This window comes from Chlorocebus sabaeus, chromosome 16, assembly GCF_047675955.1.
Source record: "Chlorocebus sabaeus isolate Y175 chromosome 16, mChlSab1.0.hap1, whole genome shotgun sequence".
Lineage (NCBI taxonomy): Eukaryota > Metazoa > Chordata > Mammalia > Primates > Cercopithecidae > Chlorocebus > Chlorocebus sabaeus.
The window spans coordinates 72,488,779-72,509,901 of record NC_132919.1 but is presented as its reverse complement, the minus strand read 5'-3'; the positions used below and the strand labels follow the sequence as shown (position 1 = coordinate 72,509,901).

General features: G+C 56.7%; 1 protein-coding gene across 6 annotated transcripts in view; it reads right to left on the bottom strand.

Annotated features, from left to right (window-relative positions):
- Positions 1-5,720: 5,720 nt before the first annotated feature.
- STAC2 (SH3 and cysteine rich domain 2) overlaps positions 5,721-21,123 on the bottom strand; it is a 15,482-nt gene continuing 79 nt past the window's right edge. Inside the window, exons 1-12 of one of the 6 annotated variants that reach the window (XR_501112.3) lie at positions 20,670-21,123; positions 13,510-13,816; positions 12,732-12,829; positions 12,466-12,556; positions 10,298-10,410; positions 10,132-10,204; positions 9,972-10,042; positions 9,415-9,512; positions 8,688-8,754; positions 8,176-8,313; positions 6,725-7,586; positions 5,721-6,651 (exon numbers count right to left, since the gene is read on the bottom strand). The exon at positions 20,670-21,123 is cut by the window's right edge and continues 7 nt beyond it. Coding sequence is in view for 3 of the 6 variants with exons in the window: in XM_008012875.3 (XP_008011066.1) it covers positions 7,482-7,586; positions 8,176-8,313; positions 8,688-8,754; positions 9,415-9,512; positions 9,972-10,042; positions 10,132-10,204; positions 10,298-10,410; positions 12,466-12,556; positions 12,732-12,829; positions 13,510-13,816; positions 20,670-20,759 (1,251 nt within the window). In the remaining 3 variants the exon portion in view is untranslated. Of the gene's footprint in view, positions 7,587-8,175; positions 8,314-8,687; positions 8,755-9,414; positions 9,513-9,971; positions 10,043-10,131; positions 10,205-10,297; positions 10,411-12,465; positions 12,557-12,731; positions 12,830-13,509; positions 13,817-20,669 lie in introns of all 6 variants that reach the window. The other 5 variants (XR_012088912.1, XM_008012877.3, XM_008012875.3 and 2 more) reach the window with 5 other exon arrangements.

Below are 21,123 nucleotides of genomic sequence, written 5' to 3'. Positions count from 1 at the left end.
GTTGTTGTTTTTTGTTTTGGTTTTTTTTTTTTTTTTTTTTTTTTTTTTTTTTTTTTTTGAGATGAGTCTCGGAGGCCCAGTGGTGTGGCCTTGGCTTACTGCAAACTCCACCTCCCAGGTTCAAGCAGTTCTGCCTCAGCCTCCCGAGTAGCTGGGATTATAGGCATGTGCCACCACGCCCAGCTAATTTTTGTATTTTTAGTAGAGACTGGGTTTCACTGTTGGTCAGGTTGATCTTGGACTCCTGACCTCAAGTGATCCATCTGCCTCGGCCTCCCAAAGTGCTGGGATTGCAGGTGTAAGCCATGGCACCTGGCCTGCTCACTGAGTCTTTTACCTTGTTTTAGTGGGATGTAGGGAGAGAAGGAATGGCTTCTATCCAAGCCTCCCAAATACTGTGCTTCAGAGCACGAGTGACACCTAAGAAATGGTCTCAATGTTGGTTGGGACCAGTAGTCAGTTGTGATGTCAGTTAAGGAATCAGTCTTTACAGAAGCCAAAGGAAATACTTAATGTGTTTATGCTTCTCAGCTGACAAGTTGGGGTTGCAAATGGGACCTGAACTTGGACTGCTGGTGACTACCTAAGCTGTCACCAAACAGCTTTATTGAGATAACAGTTGAAACTCTTGAGACAGAGTTGCCCTGTCGCCCAGGCTGGAGTGCAGTCAGCAATCCCCGCCTCCTGGGTTCAAACAATTCTTCCTGCCCCAGCCTCCTGAGTAGTTAGGATGACAGGCACCGACCACCATGCCTGGCTAATTTTTGTATTTCTTAGTAGAGATGGGATTTTGCCATGTTGGTCAGGCTGGTCTTGAACTCCTGACCTCAGGTGATCACCCGCCTCCCAAAGTGCTGGTGTGAGCCACTGTGCCCAACCCCCTACCTCTTTCAGGGGATGTAATGGGCTGATGAGAAAGGAGAAGATCTGAGTGGGAATGGCAGGTTGGCTATGGTGTCAGGGCCAGCAGACCCCTCTTAGCTCTGCCTCAGGCGTCCTCATCCCTTTCTGTGCAGTATGGGCACGTGGGTAGCAGAAGGCAGGGAAGTGCACACTTAAGAAATGTCCCAAGGAGGCTGGGCACAGTGGCTCAGGCCTGTAATCCCAGTACTTTGGTAGGCTGAGGTGGGCAGATAATCTGAGGTTGGGAGTTGGAGACCAGCCTAACCAATGTGGGGAAAATCCGTCTTTACTAAAAATACACAGTTAGCCAGACGTGGCACATACCTGTAATCCCAGCTACTTGGGAGGCTGAGGCAGGAGAATCACTTGAACTGGGAAGCAGAGGTTGCAGTGAGTTGAGCGTACCATTGCACTCCAGCCTGGGCAATGAGAGCGAAACGCCATCTCAAAAAAAAAAAAAAAAAAAATTGTCCTGAGGACCCCCCATCATATGCATCAGAGCCTGGGATGAGAGGACACTGACTTGTGGATCACCCTTGTCACTGGAGTAGCCCGCGTGTGTTTTACCCATTATTAGCTCTTGCCCTTTGAAGTGGGGAAGCCCAGGCCTAGGAAGGGAAGTGTCTTGGCCAAGCTCCCAGCTTGTTGTGTGGGACACCTACTTGCCAGGCCTGGCACAGAGGAGGCGGGTTATTGTTGGAGACTGCCCACCCCCAACCCCTCCATGCAGTAGAGAGATGACAGACAGGAGAAGCTGGGTGTGGTGGCTCACGCCTGTAATACCAGCACTTTCAGGGGCCAAATGGGAGAACTGCTTGAGCCCAGGAGTTTGAGACTTGCCTGGGCAACATGGCGAAAACCCATCTCTACAAAAAATACAAAATTTAGCTGGGCATGGTGGTGCGCCCCTGTAGTCCCAGCTACTCGGGAGGCTGAGGTGGGAGGATCACCTGAACCCAACAGGTGGAAGCTGCAGTGAGCTAAAATTGTACCACTGCACTCCAGCCTTGGTGACAGAGCCAGACCCTGTCCCCCAACCCCCAACCAAAAAAAAAAAAAAAAAGACAGGAAGGAGAATGAGGTAACCCAATATGAGACCCTCCCAGTATTCCAGAGCCTGCAGCACAGAAGCTGGTTTCCACCCTGGGCCAGGAGATGGTGCTACTCGCTCACAGGTCGATGCAGGTGTCAGCTGCTGCCTCACTGGAGTTGTTTTTCTGGTTCTGTTTTTGTTTATTTTGGGGGGTGGGAGAAAGAGATGGGTTATGAAGTAGGAACCTACCTCTTGGAAGGCCTTGGGTTTCCCCCACTTCTTCACCTCACCCCCGGCCTGAAGTTGGCCTCTTCCCATCGTGGGCCTCCAACCCCTTCCCAGGCCAGTGCCTAGGAGGGATCTACTCCCACAGGAGTCCCAAGCAGAAAGAACCCCTAAAGTAACTGCTTAGCCTTGGGAAAATCTGATTAAAAGATGTGTCCTCTTGTTTCCTTACTTATGGAAAAAGAAAAAAGATGTGTCATGCCAGGCACGTTGGTGTGAGTCTATAGTCCCAGTTATTCTGGAGGCTGACAGGGAATGGCTACTTGAGCCCAGGAGTTTGGGGCTACAGTGAGCTATGACAGTGCCTGTGAATAGACACCGCATCCCAGTCTGAGCAACATAATAAGACCCTGTCTCTAAAACAAAAATATCAACAATAATTTGTAGGCTGGGCACGGTGGCTCAGGCTCGTAATCCCAGCACTTTGGGAGGCAGAGGCGGGTGTATAATTTGAGGTCAAGAGTTCGAGACCAGTGGCCGGGCGCGGTGGCTCACGCCTGTAATCCCAGCACTTTGGGAGGCCAAGGTGGGCGGATCACGAGGTCAAGAGATCAAGACCATCCTGACCAATATGGTGAAACCCTGTCTCTACTAAAAATAAAAAAATTAGCTGGGCGTGGTGGCACGCGCCTGTAATCCCAGCTACTCAGGAGGCTGAGGCAGGAGAATCACTTGAACCCACGAGGCAAAGGTTGCAGTGAGCCAAGATTGTGCCACTGCACTCCAGCCTGGTGACAGGATAAGACTCCGTCTCAAAAAAAAAAAAAAAAAAAAAGAGTTCGAGACCAGCCTGACCAGCATGGTGAAACCCTGGCTCTACTAAAAATACAAAAATTAGCCAGGCGTGGTGCACCTGTAATTCCAGCTACTTGGGAGGCTGAGGCAGGAGAATCACTTGAACCCAAGAGGCAAAGGTTGCAGTGAGCCGAGATTGAGCCACTGCACTCCAGCCTGGGCGACAGAGTGAGACTCTATCTCAGAGAAAAAAAATATATATGTTTTTTCTTTCAAGATCATACAAGTGTTCCTATCATAATATTCCACACTCTTTCAAGGAGCTTGTGACCCACACCCTCACCACGTAAAGAATTCCTGAGCAAACCCAACGCTTGATTTTCTAGAGGAGGAAACAGAGACCCAGAGGAGCCAGTGACTCTTCTGCTGTGCTCAGCAGTGCGGCAAACAGGCTGGGGGGTGGGGGGACTAGGCTGGCTACTGGCTGGTGGCAGACACAAGCGGGGTGTGCAGAACCTCAGTGCTGCACGAACACTGGCGCCTGACTCTGATTCCCGGGCTGCAGTCTCCCGACGTGGGAGGGTGTGATTCAGATTGGGGTGCAGCAGAGGCACTGAGCACAGCTGCTACTGCAGGGCTGTGAGCTGAAGAAGAGAATACAGAGGGGCCTGGCCTCTTTCCAGTGCTGCCTCTGAGGCTACGGCAGGGCTAACCTAGGCTGGCTTCCTGCAAAGCACAGGGAGGCTTAGGCTGCCTTCCTTGCACTCCTCGGCAGGTGCCCCCATCTGCCTAGGCATTGGGTGGGCAGGGGGTAAGAATGGGGATGAAGAAGGTTGAAGGGGCCAAAGGAAGCAGTGCTGGCAAAATGGGTGGGGTTGCACAGAGAGGCTGATTCTCTCTTCCCTCCACCTCCAGCATTCATCTCTCCAGACTCCCTCCTCTTTCTGCATCTCCCCGAAGTCCAGGGAACCTTCATCCCACACAGTCAGTACAAGCCAGGTGAAGCTCAGCCTGTGGGTGGGGGGGCATGAAGGGCACATGTGGGTCAGAGAGAACAGAGCCAAAATGGTGGGATGGCATCACCAGTAGCTTCCTAGGCATCCTTTGCCCCAGGCCAGTGGTGTTGCTGGTCCGTCCACCCCCAGAGTGGACACAGAGGAGGGCAAAGGCTACAATGGGGCACCAGCTGTTCCCAGGCCCTAGGCTGTGAGCATGCTGCAGGGGGTTCAGCCACCCGAAAAAGCTGCTGTGCTCAGCAGTGCGGCAAATAGGCTGGAGTGGGGTAGGCGTCCAGGCCAGCTGCCGGCTGGTGGCAGACACACAGCTGGGTGTGCAGAAAGCGTGGCTGCAAGGCTCTCAGGCTCTTGATCCCTGGAGCCTCTGGCCCAGCGTCTCAGGGTGTCTCTGTCTCCATTTTGTTGGTTTAAGGCATTGAGGAAGCCAGGGCAGGGGAGGGAAAGAGCTGAACTGAGAAGAAAAAGCCACAGTTTCCAAGACTGGCTTGATCACTAATTTGCTGGGTGATCTTGGACAAGTCATTAGCCCACTACAGGTCTCAGTTTCCCCATGTATAAAGAGGGCAGGATTGAGCTGGATAATCTGTGTGAGCTTCGATAAGCCACCTAACCTGGTTGTACCTCAGTTCTTCCCTGTGAGAGGAGGACACCCCCACTCGCCTCCCGGGATCCTGGAGAGGATTAAGTAACATCAAGTTCCTGGCACGGTTCCCTGGGCACAGTAGGTGCCTATTTATGAGTTCCTCTCTTTAAGCGTTCACACTGGGCTTATGACCCCTTCTTCCACTCCCGCGGCTGGGGATCCTAGGAGAGAGGGCCACCCTCCTTTCCCGGCTCTCTCCAACCCCAACCTCCAGGGCCTTCCCTGGGTCAAGGGGCCCAAAGAAAGCTCAAGGAGAGGACCCAAGGTCTGGTCCCACCTGGCCTACCTTGCTCAGGGGGCGGGGGCTGTGAACCAGAACCGGTGGAGGAGGGGGCGCTCATCAGGAAAGACAGCCCCCACTCTGCATCCCGGCAGCGCCAGCAGTGCCCCAGCACCCCCGCAGCCCGCCTCTCCTTCGCGCCCCGCTCCCCTCCGCCTATAAATAGCACGGGACGTGCTCGCCGTGGTGATGACGCGGCTGGGCAGGCGGAGGGGAAGGAGGCAGCTCTGCCAGAGCGGTGGGCGGCGGGCGCGGCGGCGGGAGGGGTGCGGCCCCTCCGTGCTGGGCTCCGATGACAGGCGCGACTGACTCATCCCGTGGCCCCACGGGCCACGACTGTCCCCGCCGCCAGCGTTTCTGCCTCCAGCTTGGGGGACTGCGGGGGCGAGGCTGACTTCGGGTGGGTACTGAGCCCTCCCAGACCCCTGGCACGCCCGGTCTCGGAGGGCATCTCTGGGTGAGCAAGATCGGTCTCGACGGCCCTGGCGCGCAGGAGTGTGTCCGCCCTCGCGCGACTCAGGTGCAGGTGGAGGCGGAAAGTGACTGCAGACCCAAGCCGTTTCCCTCCAGCGTCCCCAGACCTCCTCCCACTTTCCTCAGGTCCCCTTTCGGCTCTCCCCAGACCCCACCCTCCTCGGGCTCCTGGAGGAAGGGGATGAGGCCTGGGACCCCTGCTATGTTTCCGCCTGCCCAGCACCCCTCCTTCAGAGATGGAGGAATCCTTCCACCCTCAGCCTTGTCCCTCTCAGTATCCCCAGACCCCACTCCCCACCTCCCTGCCCCTTTCCTTCCTCTGTCCCAGTGAGAGACACAGAGAAGATGGGCTGGGACAAGAAACATTTAATTAGGTGTCTGGGGGCTCAGCAAGGCCCCAGACCCATCATGCAGCCTCATGTACAGTGGGCATTGGGCCCGCCCCTGGGATGTTGCTGGGGGGGCCTCATGGCAGCAAACAGGGCAGTGTGGCTTGAGACCCCGCTTTGCGGGGGAGAAGTGGGGCAGGGGCCTTTAGGTAGGAGGGTCTGTGTCTCTCCCACTGCATGGGAGGGTGTAACTGTGCCCAGGACGGGGGTGGCATGGGCTGGCACAATCAAGGGCATAAGAGGAGGATCTGAGCTTGGGGGAGGGAGGTTGGCACCGAGAAAAGCAGCCTGTATTAAGAGAGGGGTCCTCTCTGTGTATGCCCACCCACCCCATTTCCTGGTGGCCAAATAGAACATTCCACCTTCCTTGTCTGTCTTCCACCCGTCTTTTTCCCAGGGCTCTGTGTCCAGAACAAGGGAGCAGATAAAGCCAGCAAAGGGGCTCCTGCAGCACCTGCCCTGTCCCCTGCAGAGCCTGGAGAGAAGCGGGAGAAAGGTCAGCCCAGAGGGTTGGACTCCTGGGGCGGCCGGGCAAAGCCTGGGATGGGAACTGACAGTCACAGGCTTCCCTGGCGGGTGGTTCCTGTGTGACCAGGGGTCCTGACAGTGAAGTGGGTTTGCTTCGACCAAGCATGGGCCAGGGTTTTGTTCTCAGTTGGGTTTCCGTGTGTCCAGGTAGCGCTTGGGTTTTCTTTTCTTCTTCTCTCTTTTTTTTTTTTTTTTTTTTTTTTTGAGCCAGAGTCTCGCTCTGTTGCCCAGGCTGGAGGGCAATGGCGCAATCTCGGCTCACTGAAACCTCCGCCTCCTGGGTTCAAGTGATTCTCTCTTGCCTCAGCCTCTGGAGTAGCTGGGATTACAGGCAGATCCGCATCATGCCTGGCTAATTTTTGTACCTTTAGTAGAGACGGGGTTTCACCATGTTGACCAGACTGGTCTTGAACTCCTGACCTCAGGTGATCCACCCACCTCAGCCTCCCAAAGTGTTGGGATTACAGGCGTGAGCCTCCACACCCGGCCAGCTCTTGGGTTTTCTACTTGAAGGGACAGTCTCTGATTTGTCACACCTTCCAGGGACCTCAGCCTTCCCCTCCTCTGTCGGCCCAGGTTTCAAGTAATGGGAGAGATTCCTGCAAAACTTTCCTGAGAATTGACGGAATGACAGAGGTGGAGACCAGGAGGTAGACTCAGGACCTTCCTATGGCCCTGGGTCCCCTCCCCACCTAGGGTGGAGGGCCGAGGACACAAAAAGGCCTGCTCCCAAGACCCCACTTGCAAAGGAGCAGATGCACGGTCACACACACATAGACCCAAGCAGAGGCTCTGTGGGGAGAGGGGTGTGCCAGGCATGCGCAGGGTGTGTTGGCAGGGGAAGGCTGGGAGAAGCAGCAAAGAAATTCCCCAGGAACCTTCCTCAGGGCTGGACTCAGCCCGGCAAGTGGACTGGGGTGCCTGGGCGATGGGTGGACCTACCTGTAGCTTCCTCATTCCCTCCCACCCCACCCCATCCCTGCCAAGTCCCAGAGGATCAACCCACTCAGGGCACCCCACCCAAGAAATAAAATCTTCCTCAGTACAGAAGGCTCCTAAGCCACAGTAAGTGGCACTTAGGAGAGAGAAAGAGGGAGGAAGGGTATGGAGTGGACAAGGGGGCCTGATCCCCTTCCTGGCCAGAAGCAAGGTCCAGGCATGGGCGAGGGTGGCATCTGGGTTCCCTTGGCTCCTCTCAGATCTCTGTCAGGGCGTCAACTGGCACCAAGCCCCGCTTCTTGCCACTGCTGACACGGATGAAGCCATCAGCATCCTTGCTTCTGCCCACGCCCACACAGATCTGAGCCAGAAAGACATGGAGCTGAGGCCTGGCATGGCCTGCAGCCCTGGCCCTGAGTCCTGCCCATGGCCCCCAGGGGACCCACCCTGGGGGATGATGGGACCAGTGTCAGATGTGGATAGAGCCCTTTGCTGGAGTGATGGGACCAGATCCCACAAGTGTAGAGGCCTCAGCAGCAACACCAGGACATCAGCAGATGCCAAGCAGTGCTTCAGGGCTGACCTTGGGGAGTACGGCCCTGCCTCACCCCCATCACAGAGCGGGTGGAGGGAAAAGGACTTGCCTCAAATTACACAAAAAGCCAGAGCTAGCATTCAAACCTGAGCTTTAGACTCTGAATCCAGTGCTCCTGCTCTAACCCAAGCTCCCTCTAATGTCGTTCAGTCTCCTGTCTCTGTTGGTCACCAGCCCAAATTCCCCAACAGGGGCTGGCAGGAGGGCCCTGCAACGCTTTCTTTCTAACCCACTTTCCCCCCAGCTGCCAGGATCAGCCTCCTCCTGGAGAACATTTGCCCCTACACCGCAGCCTGCCTCCCCCACCCACTCCCTCCCTCCGCCATAGGGCCTGGTCTGGGCCTCAGGCACTCACCTGGTTCTCCTTGAGGCTCATGTAACCCTGTTCCTTGTTCCCGGAGAAGGGTTGGCAGCAGCGCCAAACATTCTCGCCTGGCCTCACTCGCTGCACAAAATTAGCTGGGAAGAAGCCAACCCGGTCGCCGATCTTGCCCTGGGGATGAGGTTGGCAATGAGCACCTGTGCCACACCCCACCCCTGCTGCCCACCACTGCTTTCTCAAGACCCGGTTCCCACTCAGCGCCAATGCCATCATCTTCCAGATCTGGGGCTGTCTGTATTCCAGCCCCCACCCACGTGGCTTCTGGGCCAGGAATGGCATGAGGTGAGCAGAGGGACAAGGCTGAGGCAAGGAGAGTCAAAACTGAGAGGACGTCCCAAGGGTTGGTCCTAGTTTTGGCTGGGACCAGTGGTTGGAGGAGAGGTTGTCTTTGGGTCCTGGAGAGAAGGTGGGGGCAGTGCCTACTGGGGGTAGGGGCTGCTGGGGTGCCTACCAGGGTCCCTCCACTCCCCACCCTGCCAAGTCACCTTCCACCAGTCCTCGTTAGAGTCATCCACCAGCATGATCCGATCTCCAGGCCTGGGGAGGACAGAGCTAGGGTCTCATTTGGAGCAGGGAGTCGTGCCCCTCCCTGTCCTAGCAGCCCCTGGGCACCTCCTGGGGACCTGCAGTCCTCAGCTGGGAGAGAGGATTTTTTTTTTTTTTTTTTTTTTAAAGATAGAGTCTCACTCTGTCGCCCAGGCTGGAGTGCACTGGCATGATCTTGGCTCACTGCAACCTCCGCCTCCCAGGTTCAAGCCATTCTCCTGCCTCAGTCTCCCGAGTAACTGGATTACAGGCACCTGCCACCATGCCCGGCTAATTTTTGTATTTTTAGTAGAGATGGGGTTTTACCATGTTGGCCAGGCTGGTCTTGATCTCCTGACCTCAAGTGATCTACCAGCCTCAGCCTCCCAAAGTGCTGGGATTACAGGCGTGAGCCACCGTGCCCCACTGGGAGAGGATTATTGATGCCCTCAGAGGACATTGTGTGACTACAGGTACAGCAGGCACTCTCTGGGCAGCCCAGGCAGAGGGCAGGAGACACGAGATTAGCATGAGTCACTCTTAGACCCTGGGCAGCTCCAGCTTCTGTTTGGGCTCAGCAGCCTCAAGCATGCAAGGAGAAGGTTCCTGAAAGCCCCCCTCACACTGTGCTCCAAGGTCTGGGAGCGCAGAGCTGCCCAGCGGGGCCAGGTCACAAAGGGGACTTACTGCAGAGCCAGATCATTGTTCTCCTGGGGCAGAAACTTGTAGAGTGCGACATAGGAGTACATGGGCCCCACATCCTTCCGCATGGCGGCTTTCGGGGGCTGCAGGAGAATCTCAGGGTCGGTGACCGGAAAGCACCACCCTCACTCCCCCCACTCTCCACTCGCTCTGAGTGTGCTACCCTGGGGGCTTCGAGAGGACACAGTGAGTCCTTGGTCAACGGCAGGGAGAAGTGAGACCCTTGTACATGCTATGCTCACCCACCCCAAAGGGCACTGGGCTGGGCATGGAGAGGGGAGCCCCCTTCTGCCTGCTGTACCCTGAGGCTGCCTGCCTTTGGGACAGCAGAAATGGGTGCAATGGGCAGTGGGCTGGGGTGGGAGGGTAACTCCTCCTGCCTCCTATGCCCTCTCATCCTGGCATTGCCCATCCCTGAGGATAAGTAAGGAAGCAGTGAATCCCCACACACCATGCTCTTGCCCTCCTATGAATCAATGACAAGTAGAAATTACACCCACTTCCCACCCTGGCCTTCCAGGCCAGTGCCCGTACAGGCTCACCTGCTGTCCAGGACTCTTCTCCTCTGGTCCTGGCCCTTCACTCTCTGCTGGGGCTGTGAATACTGGAGATGCTAGGGGCGGGAGACGGAGAGGGTGAGAGGCAGCAGGGAGCACCCTCCATTGTACGCCATTCCTGCCCCTGGTACCCACTGCCACTCACCACTGTCACCATGCCCCTCCTCAGAGCTGCGGATGCTGCCTTCCCCATCCTCGGTCAGCTCATCCCGCTCACTCTAGGGACAGAGAGAGGAGAGGGCTCAGCCCCCAAGCCCGCTGTCATGCTCAGACACTCCTCCACAAAAGACCCCCCTTTTTGCCCACCATACCAGGCTCCTTGTCGGGGACTCAGAGGTGCTGCTGAAACTGGAGCGGTTCATCAGTGCCAGGGAGGTGCCATAGCGCAGGGTCTCATAGACAGGGTCCACCTTCCCACTGGCCCCTGCGGAACATCCACCCTCAAGGCCTGGCTCTGCCCTGAAGCCCTGCATCTCTAGTCCTGGCTCAGCACGCCCCAGGCTGAGCTCCCCAGCTGCCCCCTCACCTGTCCCTCCCAGGTCTTCCTCTTCCCAGAGATGGCTCCGGGTCCTCCCATGGTGCCCATGCAGAAACCTGGAGCATCCTTGACTCCTCGCTGTCCTCACTGCCTATAGCCACTCCACTGCCTAGTCCTCCCTCGCAGCATCCCTACAACCTGTCCACATGTCTCCATCGCCACTGCTAGCAGTCTCATTGACATTACCACACTCTCTCGGCAACTGTTGTGGCCTTTCAACTGGTCTCCCTGCTTCCACTCCAGCCCTGCCAATCCACACAGCAGCCGGAACACTTTTGTAGAAACACACAAATTGCCTTTAGAAGAAAGTCCAAAAGACTACCCTAAAATGGACCCCGAAGCCTCATACCCATGGTCTCTTTTTTTTTTTTTTGAGATGGAGTCTCACTCTGCTGCCCAGGCTGGAGTGCAATGGGACGATCTCGGCTCACTGCAACCTCCGCCTCCCAGGTTCAAGCAATTCTCCTGCCTCAGCTGGGATTACAGGCGCCTGCCACCACCCCCAGCTAATTTTTTTTTGCATTTTTAGTAGAGATGGGGTTCACCATGTTTGCCAGGCTAGCCTTGAACTCCTGACCTCAAGTGATCCGTCCTCCTTGGCCTCCCAAAGTACTGAGATTACAAGCCTGAGCCACCGTGCCCAGTTGTACCCATGGTCTCTTTATAGCCCCGCTCCATCATCCTCCCTCAGCCCCAGCCACTTTGCCCTTTCTGTTTTTCTTTTTCTTTCTTTCCTTTTTTTTTTTTGAGACACAGTCTCACTCTATTGCCCTGGCTGGAGTGCAGTGGCGCGATCTCCACTCACTGCAGCCTCCGTCTCCCGAGTTCAAGTGATTCTCCTGCCTCAGTCTCCTGAGTAGCTGGGATTACAGGTGCATGCCACCATGCCCAGCTAATTTTTGTATTTTTAGTAGAGACGGGGTTTCACCATGTTGGTCAGGCTGGTCTCAAACTCCTGACATTGTGATCCGCCCACCTCGGACTCCCAAAGTGCTGGGATTACAGGTGTGAGCCACCATGCTCTGCACTTTGCCCTTTCTTTAACTCCCTGTCCTTCCTTTCTCAGGCTTCCTTCTACCCCACACCAGTCTTTCCAGATCCTAAATGGATGAACCCCTCGTGCCTCATCCTTCACATTTCTGGGAAGTCTTCCCTGATTTTGCAGATGAAGACAGCGAGCTTTTTATTTTCTCTTAATTTAGAGACAGGGTCTCACCATGTTGCCTAGGCTGGACTGCAACTCCTGGGCTCAAGCAATCCTCCTGCCTCAGCCTCCCAAGTAGCTGGGATTACAGGAACGAGCCACCACACCCAGTTGTCAGCACACATTCTATGCTCTATTCCCTATCTTCCCCACTTAAGGCACTCATACTGATGGTGATTGATTGATGATTTGCATGACTGTCCGTTTCAGTCCTATCTCCTTTACTAGACAATAAATTCCACCTTCTTCACTACTGTGTCTCAGAGTCTAGCACTGTGCCTGGCATTTAGTACATGCTTAATGAAGTGCTTGTTGAAGGAATGATGACTAAATGAATGAATGAACCCCAAATTCAGGACAGGAGAATCCAGAGAAGGGAAATGGTAGGAGAGCCAAGAACTGTCTGTGCCAACGTGACTCACGTACCCATCTCAGAAATGTTTATTTCTTTTTTTTTTTTTTTTAAGATGGAGTCTCGCTCTGTAGCCCAGGCTGGAGTGCAGTGGCGTAATCTTGGCTCACTGCAACCTCCACCTCCTGGGTTCAAGCAATTCTCCTGCCTCAGCCTCCCGAGTAGCTGGGACCACAGATGCCCACCACCCCGCCCAGCTAATTTTTTGTATTTTTAGTAGAGATGGGGTTTCACCATGTTGGCCAGGATGATCAGGGATGTTGATTTTTCGTCACACCTCAGTGGGAGCAGGGACAGCGGCCAGGGCAGTGACAGTGGCACTCACCAGTGGGTGGGGACTCTTTGCTTGTGGCACAGGCTGGTGGCGGCTCATGCACCAGGAGAGGGGAGCTGAAGTTGCGGCGGAAGGAGGTGGACTATGGCAAGAGAGGTCACAGAAGGTTTGAGGAGGTCATGCCCCATGGAGAACTTGGTCCTTCCCAAGCCCAGGGCCCACCCCACAGGAAGGAGCAGCCCCGAGGGAGACTCATTCCCCCATGTGACAGTACTGGCAGCACTCAGTTGGCCATCTCTGCTTGGGTCCCCGCTCACCGTCTTCCCTGGGCATTGCTGGTGGGAGATCTCCTCAGAGCACCAGAGGTGGACGCTGACTTTGCACGTCTTACATCGCAAGCCCTGCTTGGAGTTTCCTAGGATAAATTTGGGTTCAACAATTGAGGATACCCCATGGGCAAAGGGCAAAGGAGGGGCACATTATGGCATGAGGAGAGCAAGGGTTGGGCATTCTCGTGCCAGCATTGAGGCTCAGCACCTACCCCTCACACAGTTAGAGTATGAGGGAGCACGGAAGCCAGAGTCATTAGTAAATGCAGCAGTGACACTGAGTATACCGCCACACCTGGTGGTGCTCCTTTCTCTGCCTGGGGTAAGAGGCACAGTTAGGAGTGGGTGCAATGGCTCACGCCTGTAATCCCAGCACTTTGGGAGGCTGAGGCGGGTGGATTGCTTGAGCCCAGGGTTTGACCAGCCTGAGCAACATGGCACAACCCTATCTCTACAAATAAAATTTCAAATTAGCTGGGCATGGTAGTATGGGCCTGTAGTCCCAGCTACTCCAGAAGCTGAGGCAGGAGGATCCCTTGAACCAGGGAGGTGGAGGTTGCAGTGAACCAAGATCGTGTTACTGCACTCCAGCCTGGGAGACAGAGCAAGACTCTGTCTCCAAAAAAAAAAAAAAAAAAGAGGCACAGTTAGTATTGGGGCCCCTGAACAGCAAGAACCCAATAATATATTGGGCAGCAACATGGGCCCACTCCCCAGCACCCACGCCATCCCCTCCCCTCGGCCGCCTCAGTGCCCAGGCACCTACCGACAATGAGCTGATGGCACAGCTCACAAGGGCTGGCTCGCTTGAAGACATGTTCCTGGAAGCTGTGCAGCCTCACTGGTTTGAGCGCTGCCAGGGGGCGTGGGACTGGGCATGGGGAGGGGGATGGGGTGGGCAGGCCCCTGTCCGAGGCTGTGGGTGGTGGGGAGGGAGGGGGCAGTGGGGTTGGGGGCGTCAGCAGCACCTCGGTGGGGCACTTGAGCTCAGAGCCCGAGCGAAGGAAGAAGTTCTCCACGCTCTTACTTCGGAGGATGGTCTTGAGGGAGAGGGAACGCTTGAATCGCTGGAGCTGAGAAGAAGAGGGAGCTGTGAGTGGGCGCCTAGAGGGGGCTGGCCACGGTGGGCTTCCCCTCAGGGTGTCTCTGGAGGTAGGGGCGGCAGCAGCAGCAGCATGGGGCCTAAGGGCCAGAGCGAAATGAAACAGCAAGAGGGAGGCTTCCCAGGTCCTGACAATGCTTCGCAATCTCAGGTGCCACAAGAGCCAGGTGGGTGACCTCCGCGGAGAAAGGAGTTCTGGCCGGGCAATCAAGAGTGGTGGGGACTGTGGCAAACTGGATGGCCAGGGAGTAACTGCAGACCTCCTCAAGCCAATTAAGGCTTGTCTACAAGGCCAGCCCAGTGTTGCCAAGTTTTCTAATTTTTCAAAAGAAATATAGACTTTTATGTGAAATTGGATAGAAACAAGTTTAAGAGGTTTAGTTCCATTTTTCCTTGAAGAAATGGTAGTATACTATATTTCCTGTGCCTTGGTTTTTTTCATAAACAGTAAATCTTGGAAATCATTCCATACCCATACATAAATAGATTCACCATTCTTTTTTATGGCTACAAAGTATTTTGTTGCATGGGTGTACCATTTACTCAAGTTAAAAAAAAAAAAATAGGCGCGGTGTGGTGGCTCCTGCCTATAATCCAGCACTCTGGGAGGCTGAGGCCGGAGGGAACCGCTTGAGCCAAGGAGTTGGAGACCAGCCTGGGCAACGTAGTATCCACCTGTGTTCTCGAACAGGCTGGTGGGGGTTGAGGAGTGGTCGACCCAGACCCTCATCCTTGGGACTGATTCTCCCCCCAGAACGTCTCCCTAGCCCTCCCCTCCCATCGATTCATCACCTCACAGCCCTTCATTCAGGCCCTTATGCCCCAGCCTGCTTCAAGGCCACAGCCTCCCCTCCCGCCCCCTGCTTCCACCTGCCCTCCATACGGCTGTTGCGGGGTGATGCCTGACCCTGCTAAAAAGCCTTCCTGGCTCCTCAGGACAGCGTCCAAGGCTCTCGCCCCAGCCGTGAGGCTCTCCTTGCAACGTAGCCAAACCTATCCTTCCAACCTGTGCCTTTACAGCCCAGAAATGAGGATTCTCGAACTCATCCATGCTTTTATGCCTCTGAGCTTCTGACATGTTTGTCCTCTTCTCTGCCTCACTCAGTCCATACCCTCTTTATCCTGCCAATGTGCTTCCACTGGCCCTTCCTCTTCCGGGAAACTGTCTTCTGCAGGAATTCTGTCTCATGACCCACTCCCTCCTCTGGTGTCCGCTGCATCCGGCCCAACGTCCACCACAGCCTCCGCTCAGGTGATGCTTGTTATTTTTCTCACTCCGCCAGGAGATTGTGAACCCCTTGAGGATGGGCACAGTTGCTGGCTTCAAATCCCCACGTAGGCTCTCAGCACATAGTAGGTGCTCAGTCAGCGGCCTTTGGTGAATACATAAGGCAGCTGCTGGACTCTCCATGGACCCTACGTTCTGGAGGGCAGGGTCGATTCTGCAGTGAGGCCAGAGCTATCTCCACCTCTCACTCAAACACACCCTACTGAACCTTCCCAGAGAGAGGTCTGGAAACCTCTTGACCCAGAGCCTTGGCTGTCTGTCTCCCTTCCCGTTGAGGGCCGCCTTACGCCTGCCCACTCCTTTCTACCAGAGACAGAAACAGGGGCCAGCAGCCTGGCTCCAGGCAGAGGGACTTGGCCAGGGTTCCCAGCTGGCACGCTGGGCAGCCTGTGTGCCATGGCTGCCTGCCTGGCCACCCTGCCAAGGGGATGGAAGTGGTGGCCCCTCCAGCCTCCGGGAGGCCAGCAGGCAGCAAGACAGAGGGGGAAGCAGAGGGGATGTTTGGGCACAAGGCAGGCTCTGGTGTGCCAGCTGGGAGGCCAAAGTCCTGGGGTGTCTGGCACACTGAAGTGCTCAATGCCTTCCAAACCCAGCTTCCTGGATAGCACTGTGGGCTTCTTTGTGTATCTATGAGAAGTAAGGCTCCAGGCCCCAGATGCCTGGGCCTTGGAGCAGAGGTGGAAGGCTGGAGAGACAATTAATGAGAACACAAAACCCAGCCCAGGTCAGGCTCTGGGCCAGCCAGGGCTGAGTGTGGCTCTGGGGGCTCAGATGGGCCCCTAGAGGCAGGTGAACCATCCACTGTTCTGTCCAGGGACCTCAGGCACGTAGCACACAGGGTCGCTGGAGGATGTGCTGGGGCTGGGGGCAAAACTAAACCTGCTACCTGAAGGAAAATCACCTCACTTCTTCTCTCTGAGCCTCAGTTTCCCCACATCCAAGAGGGAAGACTAGATACTCTTTTTTTTTTTTTGGATGGAGTCTCACTCTGTCACACAGGCTGGAGTGCAATGGTATGATCTCCGCTCACTGCAAACTCCGCCTCCCGGGTTCAAGCCATTCTCTTGCCTCAGCCTCCCCAGTAGTTGGGACTACAGGCGCGTGCTGCCATACCCAACTAATTTTTTATTTTTAGTAGAGATGGGTTTCACCATGTTGGCCAGGCTGGTCTCAAACTCCTGACCTCACGTGATCTGCCCACCTTGGCCTCCCAAAGTGCTGGGATTACAGGCGTGAGCCACTGTGCCAGGCCGGGAAGACTAGATACTCTCTCTATTTTTTTTATTTTTTTGAGATGGAGTCTCGCTCTGTTGCCTACACTGGAGTGCAGTGGCGCAGTTTCGGCTCACTGTAACCTCCACTTCCCATGTTCAAGCGATTCTCCTGCCTCAGCCTCCCAAGTAACTGGGATTACAGGCGCCTGTCACCACACCCGGCTAATTTTTTGTATTTTTATTAGTAGAGATGGGGTTTCACCATATTGGCCAGGCTGGTCTCGAACTCCTGACCTCGTGATCCACCCACCTCGGCCTCCCAAAGTGCTGGGATTACAGGCATGAGCCACTGCGCCGGCCAAGACGAGACACTCTCTAAGCAATACAAGGCTCTAGGTCCAAATATCCCCAGAAACTTACATCTCTGAGGGGCTCTACATCTCTGAGTGGTCAGAACACTGAAATTGAGCTAGCACTTTATATGCAGCATCTCATTAATCCTGATGCTGCCCTTGGAGGTAGTGATAATTACTGTCCCACTTTTCAGATGAGGAACTGAGGCTCATAAGGGTTAAATTACCTACCCAGGAGTCCTCAGCTGGTAAACAGCAGAGCCAGGACTTGAACCAGCAGCTCCGGCTGCTGAGCCCAAAGCACCAGGAGCATCCTGCTGCACTGGGCCCTGCCTGGGCCCTCACCCTCGCCTCTCAGCTGTGCCAGGAGCTTGTCCACCAGGTCAATCAGAGTTTAGGGTGAGAAGGGACCTGGAAGACTGGTCACCTAGAGCAGACCCCAACTTATCACCCTGAGATACCCTGGCCACGTCCCCTCTCAAGAGTTGGTCACCTCTTGTGATGAGAAGCAAGTATTCTCTTGGGACAGTCATTCCATCTTTGGGCAGCTCCAATCGCTGGAAAGTGCTTCCCTATATAGAGCTGAAACCTGCCTCCCGGGGATTTTCGCCTATCAGCCCTGTTCCTCCCTTGGCTCCAGAAAGGGCTACTCCCTCTCATACACTTCAGCCCTTCAAATATTTGAAGACATCATCTATCATGTTCCCCCCATCCCCAGGCCCTTGTTTCCATAGTAATCATCATTGGAGGAGGTTCCAAGTCTCCCCACCCTTCAGGCTGTATCCTTTCCTGGTGCCCCCTGGTCTCAGTGCCAAGAGCCACCTCTGCTGGGTACCAGAGGCCTCTGGAACAGAATGTTCCAGGGTACCAGGGCAGCCCCGACTCTGCTGGCCGATTCCCTGGCTTGGCTGTGAGCCCCAGATCCCGGGGGGGGGGCAGTGGAGAAGCGGGAAGGAATGACATGCCACCTGGGGTGGCTGGCAAATGTCAGACTGTGGCTACAGGTCTGGGTTGGGGCATCTCTGCCAAATGACTTGATGCCTGCCCACTCGAGACGTCTGGCTTGGCTACCCAAACCACATTTTGGCTTAGCCAGGCCAGGTATTCCTGCTCCTGGGCCTCCTCATTCCTGGAGAGGACCTTTTCCCACCTCTTCCCCCCACTATATTTTTGGTGCCCTCACTTCCCTGGGACCCATTCTCTGGCATGGGGAGAAGCTGACATGTACCTTGGCAAGTGGGCCTGCCTGGTCACTCTTCCCTCCCAATGCACCCAGAGTTTGTCCAGCTTGGAGCCTGGACCACCGAGCCTGTTCTTCTGAACCCCCTCCCAGAGACAGGGCCGGGCCTGCCTGTTTCCTCCCCACCTCCCCATACTCTGGACGGCCCTTTATTTCCTCAATTCCCCACAGCATCTCCTGAAAGGGCATGAGGCATCTGGCAGTGGGTGGTGGCGGACGTGGTGCAAGCTGACTCAGAGCAGAGATGGCATGGGGTGGTCCTCCCAGGGGTGGCAACAAAGGGTGATGGGCAGGCCCTATGTGGTAAGAAGGAATGGAGACCAAGAGAGGAGGACTCGCTAGGAGGGTTGTTGAGTGGCTTGGGTGCAGGGCTGATTCAGCCTGGGGGCAAGCAGGAGGCTGGCCAGTGATTCCCAGGGGGCAACAACACTGATGAATAAGGCTGGAATGTTGGCATCACTGCCTAATGGGCACTGGCCCCCTCTGTTGTACCTGCCTCACACTGAGCTGGGTAGGCAGCACCCAACCGCACTGTCTTCCATCTCCTCCACCCACACAGTCTGGAGACAGGAGCTTCTCTGGGCCAGGCTGAGGTGTGGGATGGCAGAAGGCTATCAGGGGTCCTGAGTTCTCTCTCTGCCCACCTCTGCCCTGCTGAATACCCCCAACCTGACCCACAGCCCAGTCTGTGTTAGTGCAGAATCCTTCACAAGTGTGATGTATATGGGAGGGGCGGAGGGTCAGGGCTCCAGCTGGCCTGGCACAGAGGGGCCCGATCAGAGGTGTAATCCCTCCCCTCCCCTGGTCCTTGGATCTCCAAGCTCAGACCCAGAGGTGACAACATTGGAGGGTCCTGACCTGGGAAGAGGTGCCGATCTGCAGGCCTTGACTGCCCCTCCCCACACAGCTGAGCAGGCAGCTTCCTGGAGTACTGAGGCAGCACTACCCCGCACTCCTGCCCACCTTCCAGAGCTCCCACAGAGGGGGCTGGAGAGGACAGGCCTCCGTGTGGGAAACAGAGCAGGGCCTGGGAAGGCCCCCAGTGCCCTGGAGGCAAGCAGGGGGACTGTGTATGTCTTCCCAGGGTGACTAGAGGGCAAACGAGGTCAGGGGCATTGGACTTAGGTGAGGTTCAGCTCCCAGACCCTCTGCTTGACAGAAGTTGTCACAAATATTCCAAGCAATATCCTCCCACCCAAACATCTTAGTCCTTTCCCAGGAGAGACTGAGACTTGGCTCTCTAAAGGGGAGTCGGCTGTGGCCTGACAGACCAAAGTCTCATTTTTAGAAGGGGGCAAGAGAGGGTCAGGTGTGCATGTGAAGACTTGAACATGGAGACCCGCTGGGTCCCCTGTTGTAGGATGGGGGCTCCCTGGGGTGCCTCTGCCAGAGTCCACCCTGACCCTACAGCCTCCTCCTCCCGATCACTCCCTTGATGACCTTGACCTTGAATTAACCTCAGCTCCTGCGGGATGGTCAAGATGGAAGAAGGAGGAAGGGGGACAGTGGGAAGAAGCCCAGAGAGCGAGCCATGCCTCCAGAGCCCAGGCTCCCATCATTTCTGGTCCTCACTGTCCCCTTTCGCCTATGGAGAACAGGAGCAGGATGGGAACAAAATACCGGGGAAAGGGGGAGGGAGGAGGTCTTGGCCTGAAGTCTGGGAGGGGGCAGGGCGCGCCCTTGGCACAGCCCTTTCTGCCCCATCCCCAGACCCGCTCAGGTTACTCCCGCAGAAACAGAACTTCTCTCGGGCCAGTCGCCAGCACCTAGAACTTGGGAAGGGAGCAGACGGATTAGAGGTGAGGGGAGTGCTGAGTGTGAGCGGCGGCCTCCCCCCCGCTACTTTCAGCGCCAGGAGTCTGGGCTCCGCCCGCCTTCGCGGGGAGTAATTTATTCACGGTGACTCCCGCAGGAGTAACAATCATCCATACTTAGGGTTAATGATGACATTCATTAATTACAATTACTTCTCTTTCTGCTTCTACCCGCTCCCCCTCCCCTGGTCCCGCTCCCGTGGTGGGGAGTGGGGCTGCCTGTCTTTCTGGTCCGGAGCCACAACCGCAGGCCCCCGTCCCCGCCGGTGACCGACGGCTGGCGCTGCCGCAGGCCCCCGCGCGGACTCCGCAGCTGCGCACCCCCGGCCGCGGCCTCGCTTCCCCGAGCCCAACCGGGCTAGGAGCGGGGAATGCAGGACTGCGGAGGGGCAGGGAGGGACACGCTGAGACGCGGAGATAAACACCAGGAGGCGCCAGGAGAGACGGGGAGAGACGCACACAGAGAGACACCAAGACACAGACGCGCAGGTTGTAGAGACAAATTCAGAGACACCAGCGAGGACAGAGGCGCGGACCGAGCCCGGGACTGGGACCCGGCGGCCGCTGGAGGGTGCGCCTCGCACGCACAGCCGGGCGCGTACCCCGCCCGCACCGCTCCACGCGCGCCCTCCGGCCTCGCTGCGCCCATCTCTCCAACGAAGACCAGTGGCCGCCTCCCCGGAAGGTCGTGATGGCGCGCGCGGGCGTGCGGTGCTGGTGTGATTGGGGGGTCTTCGTGGCCCTTCGTCGCCAACCCACTCCTCCCCCCGGGAGCGGCGCAGAGCCTCAGTGGTCACGCCGGCCTCGCGACCGCGACCCTAGGACGCCCGGGCCCACAGGAGGACCCCGCCAGGAAGAGGGCGCCCGGGTCCGGGGCGCACGGGGCGGGGACAGGCCTCTCGCCCCCCAAGTTACCTTGGTTTCCTGGAGGGCAGAGACGGTCCCTGGGGGACTTTGAGTGGCCGCGTCATCCGGTTCGTTCTCCTTCTCGCTCATCTCGGTCATGGTTCGGGGAGAGGGGAGGAGAGGGTGCCGAGATCCGACGGCAGGCCCGCCGAGGGCAGGCTGCGGGTGGCGGGCGTTTCCGGGACTCCGAAGCCCTTCTCCAGAGGCTGCCCCCAGTTAGCCTCGGGCACGGCAGCCCCCAACCCGCGGGCTCAGGCGGAGAAAGTTGCCGGGGTGGCGGGCGAGGCGAGGCGACCACGCCGAGCCGCAGGAGCGGGACGACCCCGGGCGCGAGGACCGAGGGTCTGCAGAGGATGCTGCTCGCAGCGCGGGGAGGAGGGAAGTGGGGTGGCGGGGATGAGCCGAGGGAGGGAGCCAAGGAGCTGTCCGTGTCCGGCCGGTTCCGCCGTCCTCTGCGCCCGCC